Here is a 19,358-nt window from a genome sequence, read left to right as displayed (position 1 = left end):
CTAATCTGCTATATATGTGTTCTTTCACCATTCTTGACTTCTTTACCTGTACAAATGTTCTATGTTAGCGCATCGACGTGAAGGCAACGCAGAACAGCTTTCTCCTGACAGGGCAGTGTCATATGGTCTTATTATGGTCTTATTATATATGGCCTTATTATACTTTAATGGCACAGGGTCTGGACCATGGATCTAAGTCTGAGTCCATCTATAATAAATATATTTTTTCTGCTTTCTCTTTTGTACATAGACATAGTCCATTTCCATAACCCACAGAAAACAGTATGTTGGGCTCCATTGACAGGCCTTGTGAACGGCCATAACAAATTGTAACCTCGACTATTACATTTATGGGGGTCAAGTCAGTAGAAAGAGTGGTTAACAAAGGATGAGTCGGGGGAATCATTTGGGTGTGTGCTGATTTATGCGTGTCTAATGAGATAGAAAGGGGCGGTTTGCTTTACGCGACCCCCGATGCCCCCTCTGACTGACACTCACAACCCCCAGATTATCAGGAAAACAATACTAAGCACAGATTTTAATTAAAGTTATTTAAATAATTTCACAAAACTGTTCATTGTTAACACTTGAGTGCTTAGTGGACGATGATAAAAATAAACATTGCCACCTGCTGGTTAGATTATACATTGCAAGGTTTCAGAGCATCAAACATCGCTGATGAAAAATTAAAAAAGAGCTCAGGTTCTCACTGGACAAGTCCAAGTCAATCAAGGGCAAAGAAGAACATATAATAGGCCTGTTGCATTGTGAACCACATAGTAAGAATGCTGTCAACACATAACCTTACTATAGAAGCTAGTGTCATAGAATTATCACCACTGACAGACACACCTAGAAAGTCAAGCTGAAGCTATTTGCAATATGCAAAGAACAGACTTGCCAGCTGAGTCCTTCCATATTTACAGGAATTTCAAAACACTTGACATGGTGATTAATATTTTATTTCCTACAAACAGTGCAACATCTACAATGCCAAATGGAACAGAGGCTAAATGGGTCTAAATGTCTGAACTGTTTACATAACAAGGCAGCTTATATGAAAAACACTTTATACATTGTATGAAGGTTACGTCAACACTAAGACATAAAATATCACTTTGTTAAAATATGTACATCAAAGTGTAGTCTCGTGCAGTGTGTAACAAAGGAATAAAACACAGACAAGTCAGTAAAACTTGAAGCAACTTAAAATCCACATACATACTTTCCAATAAAAAATAATTTGAGCATTACTATGTTAAATAACCTTGTATTATACCTGAGGCAAAACTGTTACTCAATGTTACACTACAGCATTAAGCCAAGTTACACAATTCACACATCTCATCTCTTAACAAAGTTAACTCACTTTTGAACGTCTCCATAAGAATTAAAAATAAAAGTATATTGCAATAATGACAGAACTCCATGAACACACAAACAACATGAACTGTTAACTCCTCATCAATCTGAGTTCATTCTTCGTTCAGACAAGGCTGCACCCAGCACAAGGACTGGGTTCAAAGGTTGTGCTCTGGGGGTCAGATGGGTTTGGTTGTGCTGTTATACACCAAATGATCCCTGTCTTCCATTGAAGAGACAGGGATGGTGTTGACAGGCACGCGGTGATGTTGTACGGTCTTCTTCTTCCCTTTGATCAAGCAGAACACCAGGACGCACAGAAGGATGAAGATGCCCACTCCAAGGAGAGCTGCTATTATAAGAATCCCTGTTTAAATACATAAAAATGATTTACTAGAAGCTGGTAATATGGAGACAACAACATAAAAGGCAGGAATGATTTCAAGGCATCAGTAAATCAGTGGTTTTAGTGGCTCAGTGAACTGGAAAGGTGAAGTCGAGGACGACAAAGCTTTATTGGACTGCAGGGATACACATAAAGAGAGGCCATTTTACAGGTAAGATGGAGTTGAAAAAGGGATAAATACCTGTCTGACTGTCAGAGACAGAGCCATCCTGATATTCCTTTCTTGCAAATACATCCTCTTCTGAAAAATAAAATTGTGAATAGAGATCATCTTTAAAAAGTTTAACAAGGTTGTTTGTACTTATAATTAGGAAATGTACACACTTACATCTATGGCATTGGTTGTGTCAATTAAAAGACAATTCTAGATGCACAGAATAAGGCCATGGTACCCCTTTAACTTTAGTGTAACATGGAAATAACAGATAATTCTAGTGGTCAACAATGAGCCTTCGGTTTTATTATAAGAGATTTAAAGCAATGAATCTTGATAGATTTACACGTGTCATTTTCACATTTTGACTTGTGCCGTCACCAAGGTGCATATGTAAATGACATGTATATATGGATATATTTGCATATCTTTTGGAAAGATAATAACATGTATCTGAATAAAGACTATTCACCTGTTACACCATTGCACATTTTCATGCACTGTTCCTTCGAGTCAAATCGGTTTTCATTCCCCTGGCAGCCACCGTAGTTGAAGCGGAAGCAGTTCTGCTTCAGAGGGTCATAGTACCACTTGGAGAAACTGTCTCTGCAGTTTCCAGTGTTAGGTTGCTCTGTGCACCGCACTGGGAAAGCCAAGCATTAAAGCTTTCAAAATATCATAACTTCACCAATATCGCATTAACGCAAGTGCTTTTCTAATTACCTTTATTTTCATCAAGATTAATTTTTAAGAGTCTTCTGAAGCCATCATTCACTTAAAGAAAAAATATATATAATAAAATGATTTGCTTTTCCTTTTAAATGAAATATACTATATATAGTTAATGATTCATATTAATATTAACATACATTTTTCACAGTTTGTTTCATCAGAGCCATCAGCGCACTGTGGGCTTCCATCACACTCCAGGTCCTTGTCAATACAGCACTCGTTTGCACAGGAGAAGTGCGCTTGAGTACACGGTACACCACATTTTTCACCTGAAGCACACCAAAAGATGACATTCTTATACATTATGTGAACAAGAATAATCTATGTATAATTCATTCTGAGGCTACATTACCTTCAGGAGAAACCGGTGTCAAACCTCGTCCGGTTATGTCAATTTTCTCTTGAAAAACAAAAAATTATAATATACGTAATACCTCTGGTCAATTGTATGGACAAGACTACAAAAATGTGTAAAATTTAGCTAGGGAAAAACGTATATAGATAAGCAACATGACATTAATTTGAAGATGAATTGTTATTTTAATTCCAGTTAGTTGGAAGCAGTGATACCTGTGCCAGAGCAAGCTTTGGTGCAATCGGCCTGGTTCAAGTAGTTGTTGCGATTCTCCCTGCAGCCTCCAAAGGTGAACTTCTCACACTTTTGTGAAGCTGCGTTGTAATGCCAGCGAGAGAACGCTCCGCGGCAGGGCCCCACCTTCTTTGGGGCCATACAGTGGTCTGTGTGACAAAAAATATTGGTCATGTTGGTACTGTTGGGTGAGTGGTTCCCACATTTCTGAGGAACAATCATAAAATCATAAGAGGACCCATGACAAAATGAAATGCATATAATGATTTCAAAGTGGTGAAACACTGGCTAGACAGAGGCTGTTAATACTTTCATTTACAACACTCTGAGATTCTCTAAAACAGTGGTAAAAAGTAAAGCCAACTTGTTAAGAGTAAAATGCTAAGATAAAGTGTCATTTTGCAGCTTTATTCTAAATGTGAATTACAAAATTAACCAATACAAAGAAATGTTCAAATCATTTAAAATTTGGAAATTAGACTTTGTTACTAGTATTATGGCAATGCTTATAGAGACTGTATGTCGTATCCACGTCATGAGACCCACAAGAACCATAAAGAATGCTTTTTATGTACACATGTCATGCAATGTGGTCAGGCTAAATGTCAACTTATGCATCACTCCTGTCCACATCCACTGCAGAGTGTACCAACTAGATAGGTGTCTTCAGACCTATTTTAACCACTTCCAAGTCTTAGTGATCTCGTATGATTAGAAACAAAGAATAAAGAAGCATTGAGCACTCAAAAGGACATAGTGTTGAACATAAGCATTATGCATTGTGTTCATGTGGTTTATGACAAATGCAACATGCGTCACAAACAGAAATGAAATTAAAGCCGCGGTAGCGGCGATGATGGCTCTCGCCACCCGCGCAACCGTGTTTTAGTCGCGATTGCCCTGACACTGCATTCTCTTAAGACTTTATTCGTTAGACTTTATTAATAATAATAATAATAATAATAATAATAATAATAATAATAATAATAATAATAATAATAATAATATTATTATTAATAATAATAAACGTAAACCTGGCAAGAACAAAGACTCGTCGCATTCCATTCCATAGACTGGCTCGAGCCACTTAGTAGCCACAACCACAAAATACAGTTTCATGTTCCTATATATGACAGACCCAGTCAAACATTCTTAGTAGCATACAGGGGAAAAACATTTATGTTTAACCAGAACCAAGCATAGCTTTCAAGAAGGGCAGTATTTTGTAAACCACAAAGACAAAAGTTTGTGAATTAGTAATACAATGGTATTAAAGGAAGACTTCTGGTTGCTTTAAGATAACTCATGAGAGCTCTTGTGTTGTTTGTGTAGCCCAAACTAAAACCAGAATGACAGGTTTATGTTGAAGTGGGGGTGGAGAGTGGGATGTCAGAGCGGCCGTAAAATTCTAGGTTGGTAATTCTGACTTCTGTTGTAATAAAGAAACATTTGCTGTGTAAAGTAGCCTAAATAATCTTAAAGGTAGAAAGATGTAACAATTTAAGGCACTTCCTTTATGAATACAAATGTGCAGAGCTGGTCGCAATACAAATTGACGTTTATCTGCACATCACACTTCCATTAGTTAAAAAAAAACCTGAACAGACATGTTTCAGCAGGTTTGATGACGACTAACATTCGCAGGAAATATCCACAATACAGAAAAGACAAGCTATTGTTTTCCAACAAAGACTTTACTGGACAAAGCTCTGAAGAAATTCAATAAGGCAGTGATTTGCACTAATGATGATATAACACTGTAAACTTACGTTCAGATTGTTCTTGAGTCAAGACGAGTACGGCGACGTCGGCCGTGTCCATCTGATCAGCACTATCTGTAACAGTCAGCCTGAACTTGTACGTTCCAGAAGTCAGATTCGACACAATGATCTGATCGTCAAAATTTGTTTTCTATAACAAAAAGAAAGTTCCATGTTTCAGAAAGCCATGACACATGACAGTAGGCTACAAATACATTGTGCTGTGCACTATACCTCAATTATAGCATAGGGGTAAGGAGTCAGCAGGGACCACTCATATTTGATGATCTCATTATCATCTTTGCTCTCAACGCCATTGAGTGTCACAGAGTCCTGAGGTTGAACAACTAGATCCAAGCCACCATTGGCTTTTGGTGGAAGGTCTGACCCACCTGTGGGCACATCAGAATGAATTAGATTGAATGAATAAAATGTACACATTTGTTACTAAATACACTAAAGGAAACATTCAAATGACACAGAATGTTACGCCTCCACAAGGGACTTAATGACTTGACGTGTGTGAACATGCTGAAATGACTTCAGCAAAAGACTTCTGCCAAATAGGTTTATAGATAAGATAATCCTTTATTGTCCACACATAAACCCCCCAGTGACTTTGTGTATAAAAGAGTCATTCAATACCTGTATTTAGAGCTCCAACTTCACGCATTAAGTTACAGGAAAACAGCCCTTCAGTGCCAAGCGTGTGGGTGACCCATTTGAACGGTGCGATCTTAATTCTCTTTAATAGTCTTACCTTTAGGGACCTCCTTTTGGAGATGGCTCTCATACACGCTGTCTAAAATGTAGTTGATGTATCCCCTCTTCCGGACGAAGCGGCAGACGTATTTCTTTTTGTACAGACAGTCGAAGAGAAAGCAGGACTTGACCTGGCCCTCCCCGTCTCCATTCTCCATGAACGCGACATTGCACATGGGCTCTTTGCAGCAGGCAGCGATACAGTGCTTGTAGTTCGACAGCGGCGGTGAGGAGATGTAAGTGGCCCCATCTTTCACAGACTCGTCCGCATCGAGAACAAAATCACTCTGGCCCTGTTTGAACCGGGCTAAGCATTGTTCACCTGTGGCCTGGGCGGCGCTCACGTCCAGGGAGAGAACCAGGAGCAGCGCACACGCTCCCAAGTGCCCCAAGACCAAACACATTTTAAAAAGTCAAAAAAGCTCCTTGAAAAAGCTCCGCGAACCGGTCACAGCTCTGTGCTTTCTGTGCTTTCAACGGTCGAAACTCCAGCGGGTTCCGTGGAAGAGTTCAGAGAGTCGACGACATTACCTGTGACTCACCTGACAAACAGGAAGTAAATTTCCACCTCGGGGAGAATGCCGCTCCCTTCATGCGTCTGCGGGGGACACGCGCCCCAGCCGCGCGCGCGCACCCACTCACGGAAGTGGCTGCTGTCACATAACCGCCACTTTTATTAGACGACCTAAAGTCATAATGTGGTTCTATTAGTGAGTTGCCTTTCTGCTTTTTTTTTCTACTGTGAGGGTTAATAACTACCACATTCATCGGGACACCGCCTTATGTGTCTATTAAACTACTAAAATATTATCATATGTCAGGGCATATTTTAAACTTGTTAAATCGTGTGGTCTTGGCTAACCTTAACAATTAACACCTAACAAAAGAGTTGAATTATGTGAGTTTTATGGTCTACATCAGGCATGTCCAAACTAGGGCCCAGGGGCCAAATGCGGCCCTCAGACCAATTTTTGTTGGCCCTCCAGCTTCCTGCTATGTCGGCCGAAACAACAAAAACTAGTACTTTTTACTGTGAAATTGGGAGAATTCAGGCATATTGATGTTGTACCAACCTAATATTAATGTTCCAGGTATAATTAAAGGTGTGGAGGCTCATCGCAATTACATCAAATGCAAAATTTCAAATGATTCACTTTGTCATTCAACAAATTCGACATTGTCAAGTTGTTTGTGGCCCTCTGCCCCGTTTAAGTTTCAAAATGCGGCCCTTGGTGAAAAAAGTTTGGACACCCCTGGTCTACATTCTTTCCATTACAAGAAGTTACAGTCATTGCCCAGACGAGGGCAGTAGATCGCCATCTGCAACTATAAAGGAAGTAAACTATAGTAAAGTTTTTTTTTTATCATATCTGTTATATCCGATTTAAAACATGTCTCATAAAATATCTTATCATTCAAAAGTATGTTGAAAGTGGTGATACACTGAGTTGACGTTGAGTCACTTGCAAGTCATGAGTCACTGAGCAAAACCATTTAATTGCATTTCGCCCTTACATTTGTCTACAACTATTTCTATGTTTTTTCCTAGAGTTGATCTCATCTCTGGGCTTTTCTTATCTTCTCACAGTGCAGATGACCCAGACTGTGGTGACTGTGCTTCTCTCGCCTGTAATGAGTAATCAACCTGATCTGAGGTTATGACACAAGCAGTCCTCGTGGGCCCACTGCTGTTTACATTTCAACACTGCAGAAGACGCATGAGATGAGATGAATGATTTTGTTTGAAAGGTGAACTGCCCTGGGACACTCAATAATTCAGTGTTTGTAACATACGGTGCATAAGGGGCTGGACATGCAAAGCTTTGCCTCACCTGCAAAAAAAGAAAAGGTCATTATTCATACTGAAACATTAAGTTTAAATTCTGTTAATCCACAATGACTCAAGAAACACAAACTATGAATTTGACTTGTGTTTTTTTTTAACTTGTTTTTTTCTCTAACTGATGTGACTTTTATTTCACTTCTAAGAACCATAAATAGGGCTCTACTATCCATCTATTATTTATATGTAACTGAGCATGCCAAATTGAATTTCAATGCTTATTAAATGTACACTTGATAATGTCTGTCATTGCACTGGAAAACCAAGATACCTAGATATGGCTTAATGTGTATGAGTAACTCTGGAAAGTCCCTTTCCAGAGTTAATTTGATTTGACTCTAGACATGTTTATATAGCAGCAAATTTAATATATGTTGTTGTTTATCTACCAATCTGTTTGAACAATCATATTATTATCATCATTATTATTATTTGGCCAATCATATAATAAATGCAAACCAATGACAGTTGGATTAGTTGTGATTCTTGAGATATAGAGGCATTGTAATCAAAAGTTGCACATGCACCTATGTACGTTTCGATTGCTACACTTGCACTCTTACCCTTTTCCTCTTTTTATAGGTACAACTGACCTATGCTACCACACCTGTTATAACAAAGAGGAAGAGAGCATAAAGCAAACACACACACACACACACACACACACACACAGGAGGATATCTCATTACCATCGTCCAGATAGTGCAGCTAGTGGGTGTTGCAAGAGGAGGAGGCAATGAGAGCTAGACAGCGAGAGAGAGGACAGGCAGAAAAGCACAGGCTATATTGTTGAGAAGACAAACAGTGAGCTACGTACCAGGAACATCCATGCAGGAGCGACACTGAAAACAGAAGAACAGAGGAGTGTGTGTGAGTGTGAGTGTGTGTGTGTGAGTGTGTGTGTGTATGCAGCACACTGACAGCCGGGGCAAAGACAGGAGCACCAGCCTTCGTGTGTGTCCACGGTTCTCCTGAGGCCGTGGCAGTCAGAACCATGGCATCAGAAGCCAGCGCCCAGTGCAGGGTGATGTTTCAGTCAACAGACAAAACAGAAGAGCCAGCACATCGCAAACTAGGTAAACTGACAGTAAAATACAACCGCAAAGACCTCCAGAGGAGACTGGACATCGAGGAGTGGATTGATGACCAGCTACACCTGCTGTTTGACTGTGAGGTAGGGCACATGCTTCTACATCTTTAGATCTCTGAACTGGTAAAAGAGGATAGATGATCTGTGCCCCACTGCGCCTGCAGTGAACTATCCATCTTGCATGAGCGGGATGAACACATTACTGCAACCAGAAGGACAAGTATGTGGGAGGCTCGGCACAATTTGGCACTGAATCCCCCATGTGTCACTGGGCTGATAGCAAAACATCAGTGGTGTTTTACAACAGTAATTCTGACATTTCCTTATATAAGGGATAGTAGTAATGACTGTGTATTTTGTGTTTTGTTGACACGTCTAAATAAAACTGAATGAATAATAATTGTGTGCGTCTCCCCAACCAAATAAGTAATAAATACAAAACAGAGCAAGCCATAAAAGCAGAGGTGGCTTTTATAGAGGCTATTATACAACTTTTATGTTTAGTATTAGGGTGGCATTTGGGAAATTACGCCAGCACCTAATCTGGTGTGTACAATTCAAAGCAACACAATAGATAACAATTATGACTCTTTTAAAACACTACACGCCCATTGTAATGACCATAATATGAAAATACCTCAAAGTTATGTGCAGTAGTGGACCTATTACAAACACAGTTACATTTAATATACTTTCTATGGGACATTAGGGCTCCATATCACTTTAAACACACCATTTATCTCTCCCTCATTCCTGTACGGGATATGGGATACAATTCAATTATGTCAGAGGCTCCATATTGATTTGCTTGGCATTCTGTAAGGGGAAACCATGGTAACAGATGTCTGCTCACCCACATGAAGCGGCGTGGCAGTCAGGGCCTCTGCGCTGAGGCATGGGCTTCCCAATGGTGCTCCAGATCAGATGACAGGGCCACCTCCTGTTTGTGGCACACATACAAGCAAAGTGCGGTCATCTCAATTGGGACCCTGTGGTGGAGAAGTTATCCGTCATTTTTGTAGAAACCTGAAGATAAAGCAACTGTAAAGCATTAAATATAGACTTTCCCTTTATATTGTTACCATTGCCTAATTGCACCCCGAGGGACTGCCTTTTGGTAATGTACAATTCATTAGCCAAAAGTGGAATAAATCCCGGGACATGCACAGAAAAATCCAAAACAGCTGATGTATTTTTTCTCTGATGTTGTCCCAGAATCTTACAATTATAACAAGTATTATCAGGAAAAGATTCCGAGGCAGAAACTGTTTTTATTTTCATCGCAAACTAGGAATGTACTTCGACGATATGGTACATAAAACAATGAGTACTAACAACAAAAATAGTAAGATGTAAAACATGCAAAAAATAAGGTGTTAGAAATAGAATGGAATTTGATTAAATGAAAAGAACCCTATATACCATTTCCTAACCAAAAATAGTAATTTGTGCATGAGTGACTTGAGTGGAATTACCCCTGCTATCCCTGCTCCGTGGCCAGCATGATGAATTTTGCATAGGCTCAGGGGAAGGTTACTTTGTTGGTTCTCTGAGTCTTCCGCGTGGAAGCATTTACCATCAGTCCCCTGTGTCACACTCTGAATTATTTAGCTGCATCTCTAATTCACACAAATGCTGCCTCGGCCTGGAGCGCCCACTGACTTTACAAACTTCACACCTTTGAAATAAATAAGAACATGTGGAAACATTTTAAATTCAAGTGCTAAAACATGTTCCTCTGGGATTAGGCTTGAGTGAAAAAGTAACTTAAGCGATATAAGCTATATATTTCCCAAGTTTTAAAGTATATAAATTGATTATTCTTTGCAACATGATGCTAAAATCATTCAAATACAGTTGATACAATCTCTTCAAGTGAAGTTATCAAGTAACTACATCAATGTGGTTGTTTTTATCATTTTGCTGTGAACTTTGAGCTTTTTCAATGTGTGTTTTAATTACTGCAAATGGCAAATAAACTAAACCACCAAATTGCTTTAACGCTCAAGGAAACTCATCTTATTGGATTTGCCAGAACAGGTTAAATGATAAGTCAACAAGTCACAAGAATCAATATGTGATCTTTGCACTAAGGTGATGGATATCAATAGTCTATCAATATTAAAACACACAAGATATAGTCTCTGTAACCTTCCCCTGCACCACAGTCAATTAAGGGTTGCATTATAATGCCAGGAGATCAAGTATTGATAAAATGATAAAACAATTGCCGGGAGCAAAACCCAGGCCAGTTCAAGCAAATGAGAAAACCACAGTTAATACAAAATCTGGTCACGGTCTCCACAGAGCAAAGAAACGCATCTGACTAGTATAACAGCCACTGAGAACTACTTGTGTTTGAACTTGGTGGCTGCAGTTGTGTTTTCATAGAGATAGTTTGACATAATTATTACTATTTGATGTATGATTTCAACCAAGTACATATGCATTAAACAGCACGGTCAACACACTGGGACTGGTAAAATGCACACTGTACAAGAACCAAGCATTACAGACCATAAAGTACATTGTTTTAGCTGCACAGTACATGGCTGCTGCAGACATCAGCAGAATCACACAAGTCCAAACTGGCAGCATGTATCAATTAGAGCGGGCACTGGGGACTGAGCCGAAGGTGGGCTCATCCATTCTGCCACTCAGCACTTCCACATTGATTAGCTCTCTCCTGGTCCAGAAAACTCCTCATCCACATCAGCCATGAAAACTCCCCAACCGGAAAATATTCTCCTTAAAAATGAGTCCCACTTGTCAAATACGAGAGTACATCTGCTGACGCCAGATATCTTTGTGCTCAGGCTCCTCCAGTCAGGCCTCTTTCAGGGCACAGAAAGATGTGAATAACAACCTTAATTGATTACTTTTCTACAAAATGCTTACTGTACAACTATTTGAAAACTATCTAAGTTTAATATATTATCTGGATACATTTACACTGGGGGTTATCACTGCTTAATGCTTAAGCTAAATGCCAGCTGAGCAAACCATCCAGAAAATCAGATGGCATAAAGAACGGAGGCCTCTCGGCGCAAATCGTAATTTACAACTGTCCAACTTTCTTATTTTACAGGAGGAGGAAATTCCAGAGTTAGAGATCGACATAGATGAACTACTGGAGCTGTCAGATGAAGGGCAGAGGACTAGGCTGGAGGTGAGTCCATGTCAAAAATTATCTTCTTTGGTCCAATATGTTTTAAATTATTCAGTCTCTTACCCAGTTTGCTTTGTTATTCATCAATGAAGCCCCTAACTTGGCCTTCCCGTTTGCTTTGTGGAGCGTTACAGCTTGACATTTGACACCAAGTGCAATACAACGTCGCAATATTTAGAGTGATAAAGTAAAAGTTCAGTGTGTGTTAAATTGTTTTTATATGCTTTACTAGGAGTTGTTGCAAGAATGTGGAAAGCCAAAAGAGGTAAGCTTCGAACGCAATGTCACCGGTATTTCCTTGTTTATAAATATTATCTGTTTACTATTAAGTGTTAATCATTACTGCTTTATAGGATTTTATCAACGGGCTACTCTACAGGATAAAAGGTCTACGCAAAATGTCCGGGCCTTTGAAGAAATAGTTTTACGTAAAATTATGAGTGAATACAATGTGGCGCTTTTGATCTTCCCCATCCCCCTTACTATGCTGGATGCTTATAAAGAAGAGTTCAAATATCACTGGGACTATTTATGTTGGCTGCAAGACCTTTTTTCAGTAAAAGGTACCGCTTTCTTTTTTGTACTTGTGCTAAAAGACTGCAACATTTTACATTTACAACAATGCACAAATGAAAAGAGGCAACAACTATACATTGTTTGACTGTTTTGTGTACAATTTCTGTAGGTTATTTATGTAAATAAATATTATGTTGTCATACTGTGCCCTTTGTCAAAATAAAATACACATCACCTATGACCGACACCATAGTACCATCTGATTTATTGATGAAGAGTACAAAGAAATGTAAGGGCATCCAACTTTTCTCTATTTTCTTATATGTAATTACATTGCTACCAGTATTGCTTGCTGTTTTTGCTCTAATCTAGTACAATATTGTTAACTTTGACATTATGCAGTAGACAGTTACAATGGAAAGACAGTCCGCATATCAATTTAGTGTGAGTGGCAAGCAGCATGTCAAGGCCAGGAATAAACACAGAAAACTACAACAGCAAATTCCATTAACTATGCATCCATTATCCGCATCCATTTCCTGTCCGTGATTGTGTACGACATGACCAAAAAGGCAAACATGCAGTAACGGCCTCTATACACGCCATAATGGAGCAGACCCCCCTAGAGAGGTTGGTAATTAGGGTTTCTCCTCAGCTGGACAGTAATGCTCAGATGAAACCACAAAATGGCTTTCTCTGTCTCACATACATAAGGTCTTCTAGCCTTCCATTACTGTAATTTGTCAAACACCATTGAGATTTCACTGACATATGGGCCATTCATACTTAAAACTAGTCTAAATTTAACTGTATACCAGGATAAAAAAGGAACAATCATGTCTACACTGGGACAAATATAGAAACAAAATATTAGAACACCATCATGTATTTCTTCAGTCGCACTAATGTCTCTAAAAATAGTCCATTGGTGACAAGAGCAAGTGCAAAGTGCGTTGTTGATAAGCTTTTGTTGCTATCCGGAAAAGGGACACGCAAAAACCTCCAAGATATTTGGACTTTGGTGCTGTACGCTAGGAAATCTAGCCGCTTACTTGAGTAGCTCGAGTTACTTATTCAACATTTACAATTTTAGATGCTTACTGATCTAAGGATTTTTTAAACTTGGCATATTATTTATACATTATCTGATATATGTTAAGTGAGTTGAAATAGTTTGTTACAGAAGCCAACTGAAAGCATACCAGCATTGGAAGTTACTCCAACAATAAGTATTAGGGCACTTAAGTCTAACAAAGACAAACCAGACAGAAAAGCTTTGTATCATGACTTTCTCTTCTTCTTTGGTGCAGTGTAGTTGGAAGTGCGGTGCTCCATTCTGTCATATTTATCATGGCCTTCCCTAAAGAGATAATGGAGAGGGGATTGATAATTTATCACAATAAATACTTTATATGCATGCTGCTAAGCAGTTTGAAAGCAGCCCGCCTGCATACTGTAGTTATCTGGGTCGTGGAATGCATTTCAAATCAAAGGCATCTTGCTTAAGCTTTAGGGCATACATATTTTCATTTGGGACAAGAACCATATTTTAACAGATTGAATGGGCTACCTGAAGCAGCGGTTGCAGTATAAGTCTGCATCACAGGTGTGACAGCGAAGAGTAGCATCTTGGTTACAGATGCAGCACCATGGGAGCTCTTCTTCATCACTGTCTGATTGCTGATAAGAAATTGCTGTTGTTCTATTTTTACTTTTAGGTGCTGGTGCCTGGAAAGACGTGATGAGCAATGATATGATTTCATGAAATTTTTCTAACTAGTCACGTTTACCTTTTTAGAGGCAGCTTTTTTTTCTGTATTCCTGGGCCCACTCATTTCTGGGGGTATATTGTAGCCACTGGCCTCGTCTAATGCAGCTTCTTCTGAAAGCTAAAAGAAAAGAGAAATGTTCAGCCGTTTCCTGATCACAAAATAACTCATCCAAAATGTAAGAGCAAAAGCATCTTGTTTGTAACCTCTTAGTATTATTAATCATTACGTTTATTATTTACAAGGGAGTTTCACATTTTAGGGAAGATTCCACACCTGCTTTAACACCCTCATCACAGCTTCCTCCCCAGTCTCTTCGTCACTGTCAGGGCACTGAAAGTCATCCTTGGTAACTACAATGGATAGAGATGTAAGCATTGGCACTATAATAGATTGACAAACTGCAGACTTTAGGTTATACAGTAGATTATATAATGGATCACCTCTGTCTGGGTCCTGTCCTTTCAACTGTGCTAATCTTTTTGCCATCTGCAGTATCTCATCCTGGGTGTGTTTCTCTTTCTTCAGCTCCTGCATAGCCTCGTCCAGCACTCGAGTTTTCTCAGCCTCTAACTGCTTTGAGTTCTCATTATTTTCTTCAAGATTATCCTCCAGCGTTCTTGCTTCAACTTTGTTTAAATCATTCAAAGACTCCAAATCTACACCTGCGTAAAATGTAGGCATTTAATAGTAATTTATACAAAATGTTTATTATTAGGATTATTACATTATGTTTAATGTAGAGAAAAAAATAAAACGCCTACTGCTTTCAGAGTCTGTTTGAGCATTGTCAATGGCAACTTCCTCTGTCATTTGAGTAATCAGATCATTGGCTTGTTCAGTCTGTGTCCTGTTGTCTGGAGGTTTGTGCACCTGCAAGTATATGAGTCTGTCAACAATCCTATATATACACACAGTAAAAAGACTATTGCAATTAAGTAATTTGGCTGTAATTCAGCTCACAGGTGGACTAGCTTGTGATGGGGTAGGCATGCCCCGTAGAGCTGCCAAGCGGTCCTCCATCTCTTTGGCAGAAGGCACTGGTTTGCTTGGAGCTTTCAAAGCAGCAAGGCGAGACTCAAGCTCTTTGTCAGATGGGAGGGATTCTGAAAAGGACAGTTAAAGTTAAAAATATAAATCAAATATATGATTAGAATAGCATCTACTAGTAAATTTACTAAAAATACTTTGTGTGGTACTGGGATCCTCCTTCAGTTTGTGTAGTCTCTCAGCAATGGCCTGGTCTTCTTTAGTGAGACCTCTAGGGATGGGTGGGGCTTTGGCATTTATGCTGCCTCCTTGAGCCTGTGATGATTGACCCGGTTGTTTAGCTTCTAATGCAGCAACACGTCTGAGAATAAAACAAAATTATTTGTACCATGTACTTTGACAACAAAAAAAAATGCAATTTTCTTTTTTTACTTTTTATAATTTTCAGGAGGAGACCATTTACTGTTGCTGCTATGGTTTGTAGAATTCCCACCACTGAAACCGATACAAAAATGTGCTTATTATTATCTCAGTGTGTGTTTTACAGTATGGTATATAATATATCCATGCTTTAGGCTTGATCTGTACCCTGTAAGGGCGGTGTGGCACTGCTTACACACTTTTTGTACAGTGTTGCCACAGCGAGGCACCACAGCACTGAGAGTCAAACAGCTGGAGCATAAGGAGCGGCCGCAGTTTTTACAGCACAGCTACGAGAAAAATTACACGTATCATATTAGTTCACTTATTAAAATGAACAACAACAACAACATATTATTTCTATGGAGAGGCTGACCTACCTCCTTTTTGAAGAGACTGAACTTTGATGTACACGAATAACAACGATTCTCCATGCCGACGCCCGTTAAAAGTCATGAGTCATCCATCAAAGTATGTATTACAAATGTGTATAATCTTACAAAGTAGAATAAGAGCCTTCTGGGGTACTGTAAACGCATCTGCTCTCAAAACAGGAAATGTAGCGGAAGATGTAAAGTGGCGTTATTGTCGTATTTCCGGTTTCAGATTTGTCCAATCAGCTTTGAGGAAAGTCGGTCGCGGTCCGTTTTCAAAACAGACCAAAACGGACCCGATCCAGTGTTTACTGTCGTTTGGAAATAAGAGGAAAAACGCAGAAATTGGTATGAAATTGCCCATTTTACTTTGACGATGAATTCATGTGCACTTACCAACAAATGGAACATTTATTTGGCTTTTGTTGTCTTAAACTTAAGGAATTGAGCCAGACATGACATTAGCTAGCGTTAGCTAACTTACACAAAGCTAACACTGTCTGTTACCCGCCTCAGATCTTGCATTCAGTTAGCTAAGTTGTGTGCGTATATTGTAAATATAACTTATATTTATGTAATTAGGTTATATATGCATGTGGTACTTTATATTAAATAGCCAAAATTAACAACTAATGTCATGTTTAAAATATAATGAATGATGTACGACAGTAACAATAAAAACACGCGTTCGTATACTTCTACAGGGCTCTGGTTCAAAATGGCAGAAGGAGGAGATGTGGAATGGGAACTGTGCAAAGAAAACATTCAGCCACTCAGGCGTGGAAGACACATTTCTGCATTACAAGAAGCCCTTTCACAACATCAGGATGGATTCAGCTCTGCCATCATTCAACAGAGACAGTATGGGCCTGCGATTATAGATGTAGATTTAAGTCAGTTTTGGTTATTTTCATCATATTTTATATAATTTTTTTAGGTCCTTTGAAACAGAACTAAGAATGTATGCTGGAGATGACCCACTTGATGTTTGGGATAGGTAAGTGTAATTTAATTTAATAAATCTAAAATTGATCACACTTTACACTTTGTATTCATTAATTGTTTAAACAGGTATATTAATTGGACAGAGCAAACATTTCCTCAAGGAGGAAAAGAAAGTAACCTTGCCACATTACTAGAACGAGCTGCAACCATATTTACTGGAGAGAAAAAGTACCATAACGACCCTCGTTATGTCGACTTATGGATCAAATTTGTATGTATTATTCTGTATGTTTTCTGTTTATGTCAACTGAAATTAATCAATTGATAATTAACATTGGGATGTCTAACCAGGCAAAGAACTGCTCTGAGCCTTTGGATAATTATCGGTATATGCAAGCTCAGGGAATTGGAGATTTGCAAGCATCGTTTTATATTGCTTGGTCTGAAGAATATGAGAATCAAGGCAACTGTCGCAAAGCTGATCTGGTCTACCAGGAGGGATTCAAAAAGTTTGCTGAGCCACAGGACAAGCTTACACAGTTTCATAAGTATGTAATTTTAATATAATCATGAAAATATGTTATGCTTTAGTGATGTCATAATTTGTATTGATCTTCAAAGGGCTCTACAGGCACGTGTGTGTCGACAAATGTTGATGAATGTGAAAGATGAAGACCGCGATGATGATGAGCCCACACAGCTTGAGAGAATGTCTTTGGCTGATCTCAAATGTAGAGGAAAGAAAAAAACTATTGTCCCAGTTAACAGAACTGGAGCTGCTATCAAAAGTAAATGCAATATTGTCTTTTTGTCATACTATGAACTAACATAACTGGATATTAATTTAGATATGTTTTTTTAAGGTGTGTCTGGAGGTTTACAACTGCAAGGTGCTCCTGTTCTCGGAAATACTACAAATAGCCGATTTGTAGTCTTTGATGAAAATAAAGAGCCTGATGAAGGTCCATCAGAGCCAATACTTGAGCCATGGGTGGCACCACCATCTTCCTCTGCAGTGAAAGAAAATGAACAAAAAACACAAAAATGGTGTGATGTCAAGGTAAGAGTAAACCATTAAGAATGAATTTTAATTCTAGGCTTTCATGGTATCGAAACTGACGGATGAAATTTATGTTTTAATTAGATGCGGCAAAAAAACAAGTATGGACATACGGTTATGGCACCACCACCTGCCAAACCTACATTTCAGCCATTTGTGGAAGAGTCCGACCAACCCCCGACAATGTGAGTGTCCCTTATCCAAATATTATATTAAATTGATAGATCCCTAATTATGTTTTCCTAATCCACCAGGACCCCATGCAAGATCAATCCATCTGTGAACACAGTTTTATCATCCCGAAAGCCTTGTAGAGAAGAAACACCCTTGAAGAGACTACAAGAGCGGCAGCAACAGCAGAAAGAGACTGAACTAGAAAAAGGCCAAGAGAGGAGTATGTACTGTAAAGAGCTGCTACTAAGTGGAGCCACTGAATTCTGCTTTGAGGAACTGCGAGCTGAGCGATATCGCCAGAAGATGTCACAAGCTGATGTTCAAGGTCAAAAGAATCAAGCTGTTACCGCCAACGTAAACTAATCCCATTGTTTTTGTTTGTGTTGTGTTCACCTTTTATTGTTATTTTAAGATGCATTTTTATTAACTACGCAGCAGTGTTTTAGTAATTGTGCTGTGTTTTAGTAATTGTGCTTTGTGATATAAATGCATGTGTTTTTTTTGTGTATGTATATACTGTTTGTCATTTTCTTGAGGAGAGAATTGGCAGTTTGGTCTTGGTTCACGTAAAAAAAAGTTTTTTGTTTTTTTTTAAGATTCAATAAATGCATCATCCACTGCTTTCTTTCATCGTATCCCACGTCTTGTGAGATGAAAGAAGTGTTCAATACTGACAAATTAAACGCTTTGATGTGCCCCAAATCAGTTGTTGCACTGTTCTAAAGAATAGTGCTTTGTTAAACGGACCTTCTTGAAAGGATTCAGTGTTTCTATATTTTGAAAAAAAGGTTTCTCATCACAGGAAATATGAAGTTTGCAGAAAGCAGTCTGTACACTGTTTATATAATTGTAAAAGGCCTCAAGTTAGTTGTAATGTCAATAAATGTCTGAATTCAGTTTTCTGAGATTGCTTTACTCTTTCACGTTCCTTTGGAACATTGCATTTGAGAGTTGTCTCAGTTAATCTTAACGTCTTGCTAATAATGTTTTGTTCTCGAATTCCCCTTTTTTACCAAGCCAGAGCCCATTTATCTTATATCTTATTTCAGAACTGGTTCTGCTGTTTTGCACTCAAAAAATGGTGCTGAAAACTGGATCTGAATCGGCATCGGTTAAGAGCTGGGCAAGAAATGACAGCGGGTTCTGGTGGAATATTAGAAACGTAACTGTTACAAACTATAGTCACCTTTATTTACTTCAAAGTAAATAAAGGTGAAAGCAAAACAAAGTCAGTTTAAATTGA

General features: G+C 38.8%; 4 protein-coding genes across 5 annotated transcripts; 2 read left to right on the top strand and 2 right to left on the bottom strand.

Moving 5' to 3' along the window:
- Positions 1–948: 948 nt before the first annotated feature.
- spint1a (serine peptidase inhibitor, Kunitz type 1 a) lies at positions 949–6,334 on the bottom strand. Its single transcript, XM_072457032.1, has 10 exons — positions 5,764–6,334; positions 5,238–5,395; positions 5,013–5,154; positions 3,225–3,392; positions 3,007–3,054; positions 2,792–2,923; positions 2,646–2,696; positions 2,395–2,565; positions 1,950–2,009; positions 949–1,729 (listed from the first exon to the last, which is right to left on the bottom strand). The coding sequence occupies exons 1-10, from the start codon at positions 6,167–6,169 to the stop codon at positions 1,542–1,544; spliced, it is 1,524 nt and encodes a 507-aa protein (XP_072313133.1). The 5' UTR covers positions 6,170–6,334; the 3' UTR covers positions 949–1,541.
- A 1,955-nt stretch (positions 6,335–8,289) lies between these two features.
- On the top strand, positions 8,290–12,583 carry ppp1r14d (protein phosphatase 1 regulatory inhibitor subunit 14D). 2 transcript variants are annotated; one of them, XM_072457036.1, is made up of 5 exons: positions 8,290–8,488; positions 8,521–8,782; positions 11,787–11,867; positions 12,100–12,132; positions 12,221–12,583. In XM_072457036.1, the coding sequence occupies exons 2-5, from the start codon at positions 8,603–8,605 to the stop codon at positions 12,287–12,289; spliced, it is 363 nt and encodes a 120-aa protein (XP_072313137.1). In that variant the 5' UTR covers positions 8,290–8,488; positions 8,521–8,602; the 3' UTR covers positions 12,290–12,583. The 2 variants fall into 2 exon arrangements, with proteins under 2 accessions (XP_072313137.1, XP_072313136.1); XM_072457035.1 differs by having other exon boundaries at positions 8,292–8,782.
- Positions 12,584–12,633: 50 nt separating this feature from the next.
- zfyve19 (zinc finger, FYVE domain containing 19) lies at positions 12,634–16,133 on the bottom strand. Its single transcript, XM_072457033.1, has 11 exons — positions 15,943–16,133; positions 15,731–15,852; positions 15,575–15,637; positions 15,340–15,503; positions 15,116–15,258; positions 14,917–15,025; positions 14,596–14,817; positions 14,429–14,505; positions 14,174–14,272; positions 13,954–14,111; positions 12,634–13,743 (listed from the first exon to the last, which is right to left on the bottom strand). Exons 1-11 carry the CDS (start codon positions 15,994–15,996, stop codon positions 13,665–13,667), a joined length of 1,290 nt encoding a protein of 429 aa, XP_072313134.1. The 5' UTR covers positions 15,997–16,133; the 3' UTR covers positions 12,634–13,664.
- A 354-nt stretch (positions 16,134–16,487) lies between these two features.
- bub1bb (BUB1 mitotic checkpoint serine/threonine kinase Bb) lies at positions 16,488–18,665 on the top strand. Its single transcript, XM_072458141.1, has 8 exons — positions 16,488–16,797; positions 16,874–16,933; positions 17,008–17,152; positions 17,233–17,429; positions 17,503–17,669; positions 17,745–17,941; positions 18,026–18,126; positions 18,196–18,665. Exons 1-8 carry the CDS (start codon positions 16,592–16,594, stop codon positions 18,476–18,478), a joined length of 1,356 nt encoding a protein of 451 aa, XP_072314242.1. The 5' UTR covers positions 16,488–16,591; the 3' UTR covers positions 18,479–18,665.
- Positions 18,666–19,358: the final 693 nt, after the last annotated feature.

Source organism: Eucyclogobius newberryi, unplaced genomic scaffold (genome assembly GCF_026437365.1).
Source record: "Eucyclogobius newberryi isolate DKJ021-1_F unplaced genomic scaffold, fEucNew1.0.hap1 SCAF_21, whole genome shotgun sequence".
NCBI lineage: Eukaryota > Metazoa > Chordata > Actinopteri > Gobiiformes > Gobiidae > Eucyclogobius > Eucyclogobius newberryi.
The sequence above is the reverse complement of the archived record's forward strand: the minus strand, read 5'-3'. Positions and strand labels throughout refer to the sequence as shown.

Excerpts from the sequence above, each read along its gene's own strand:
- spint1a (XM_072457032.1), bottom strand. The coding sequence starts at position 6,169 with ATGTGTTTGGTCTTGGGGCACTTGGGAGCGTGTGCGCTGCTCCTGGTT. Across the intron at positions 5,396-5,763 it reads CCAAAAGGAGGTCCCTAAAG|GTGGGTCAGACCTTCCACCA; the intron begins GTAAGACTATTA and ends ATGTGCCCACAG. Across the intron at positions 2,566-2,645 it reads TAATCTTGATGAAAATAAAG|TGCGGTGCACAGAGCAACCT; the intron begins GTAATTAGAAAA and ends TGGCTTTCCCAG.
- ppp1r14d (XM_072457036.1), top strand. The coding sequence starts at position 8,603 with ATGGCATCAGAAGCCAGCGCCCAGTGCAGGGTGATGTTTCAGTCAACA. Across the intron at positions 8,783-11,786 it reads ACCTGCTGTTTGACTGTGAG|GAGGAGGAAATTCCAGAGTT; the intron begins GTAGGGCACATG and ends CTTATTTTACAG. Across the intron at positions 12,133-12,220 it reads AATGTGGAAAGCCAAAAGAG|GATTTTATCAACGGGCTACT; the intron begins GTAAGCTTCGAA and ends ACTGCTTTATAG.
- zfyve19 (XM_072457033.1), bottom strand. The coding sequence starts at position 15,996 with ATGGAGAATCGTTGTTATTCGTGTACATCAAAGTTCAGTCTCTTCAAA. Across the intron at positions 15,638-15,730 it reads TGCCACACCGCCCTTACAGG|TGGTGGGAATTCTACAAACC; the intron begins GTACAGATCAAG and ends TATCGGTTTCAG. Across the intron at positions 14,506-14,595 it reads AGGACAGGACCCAGACAGAG|TTACCAAGGATGACTTTCAG; the intron begins GTGATCCATTAT and ends TATCCATTGTAG.
- bub1bb (XM_072458141.1), top strand. The coding sequence starts at position 16,592 with ATGATGTACGACAGTAACAATAAAAACACGCGTTCGTATACTTCTACA. Across the intron at positions 17,153-17,232 it reads TCGACTTATGGATCAAATTT|GCAAAGAACTGCTCTGAGCC; the intron begins GTATGTATTATT and ends ATGTCTAACCAG. Across the intron at positions 17,430-17,502 it reads AAGCTTACACAGTTTCATAA|GGCTCTACAGGCACGTGTGT; the intron begins GTATGTAATTTT and ends TGATCTTCAAAG.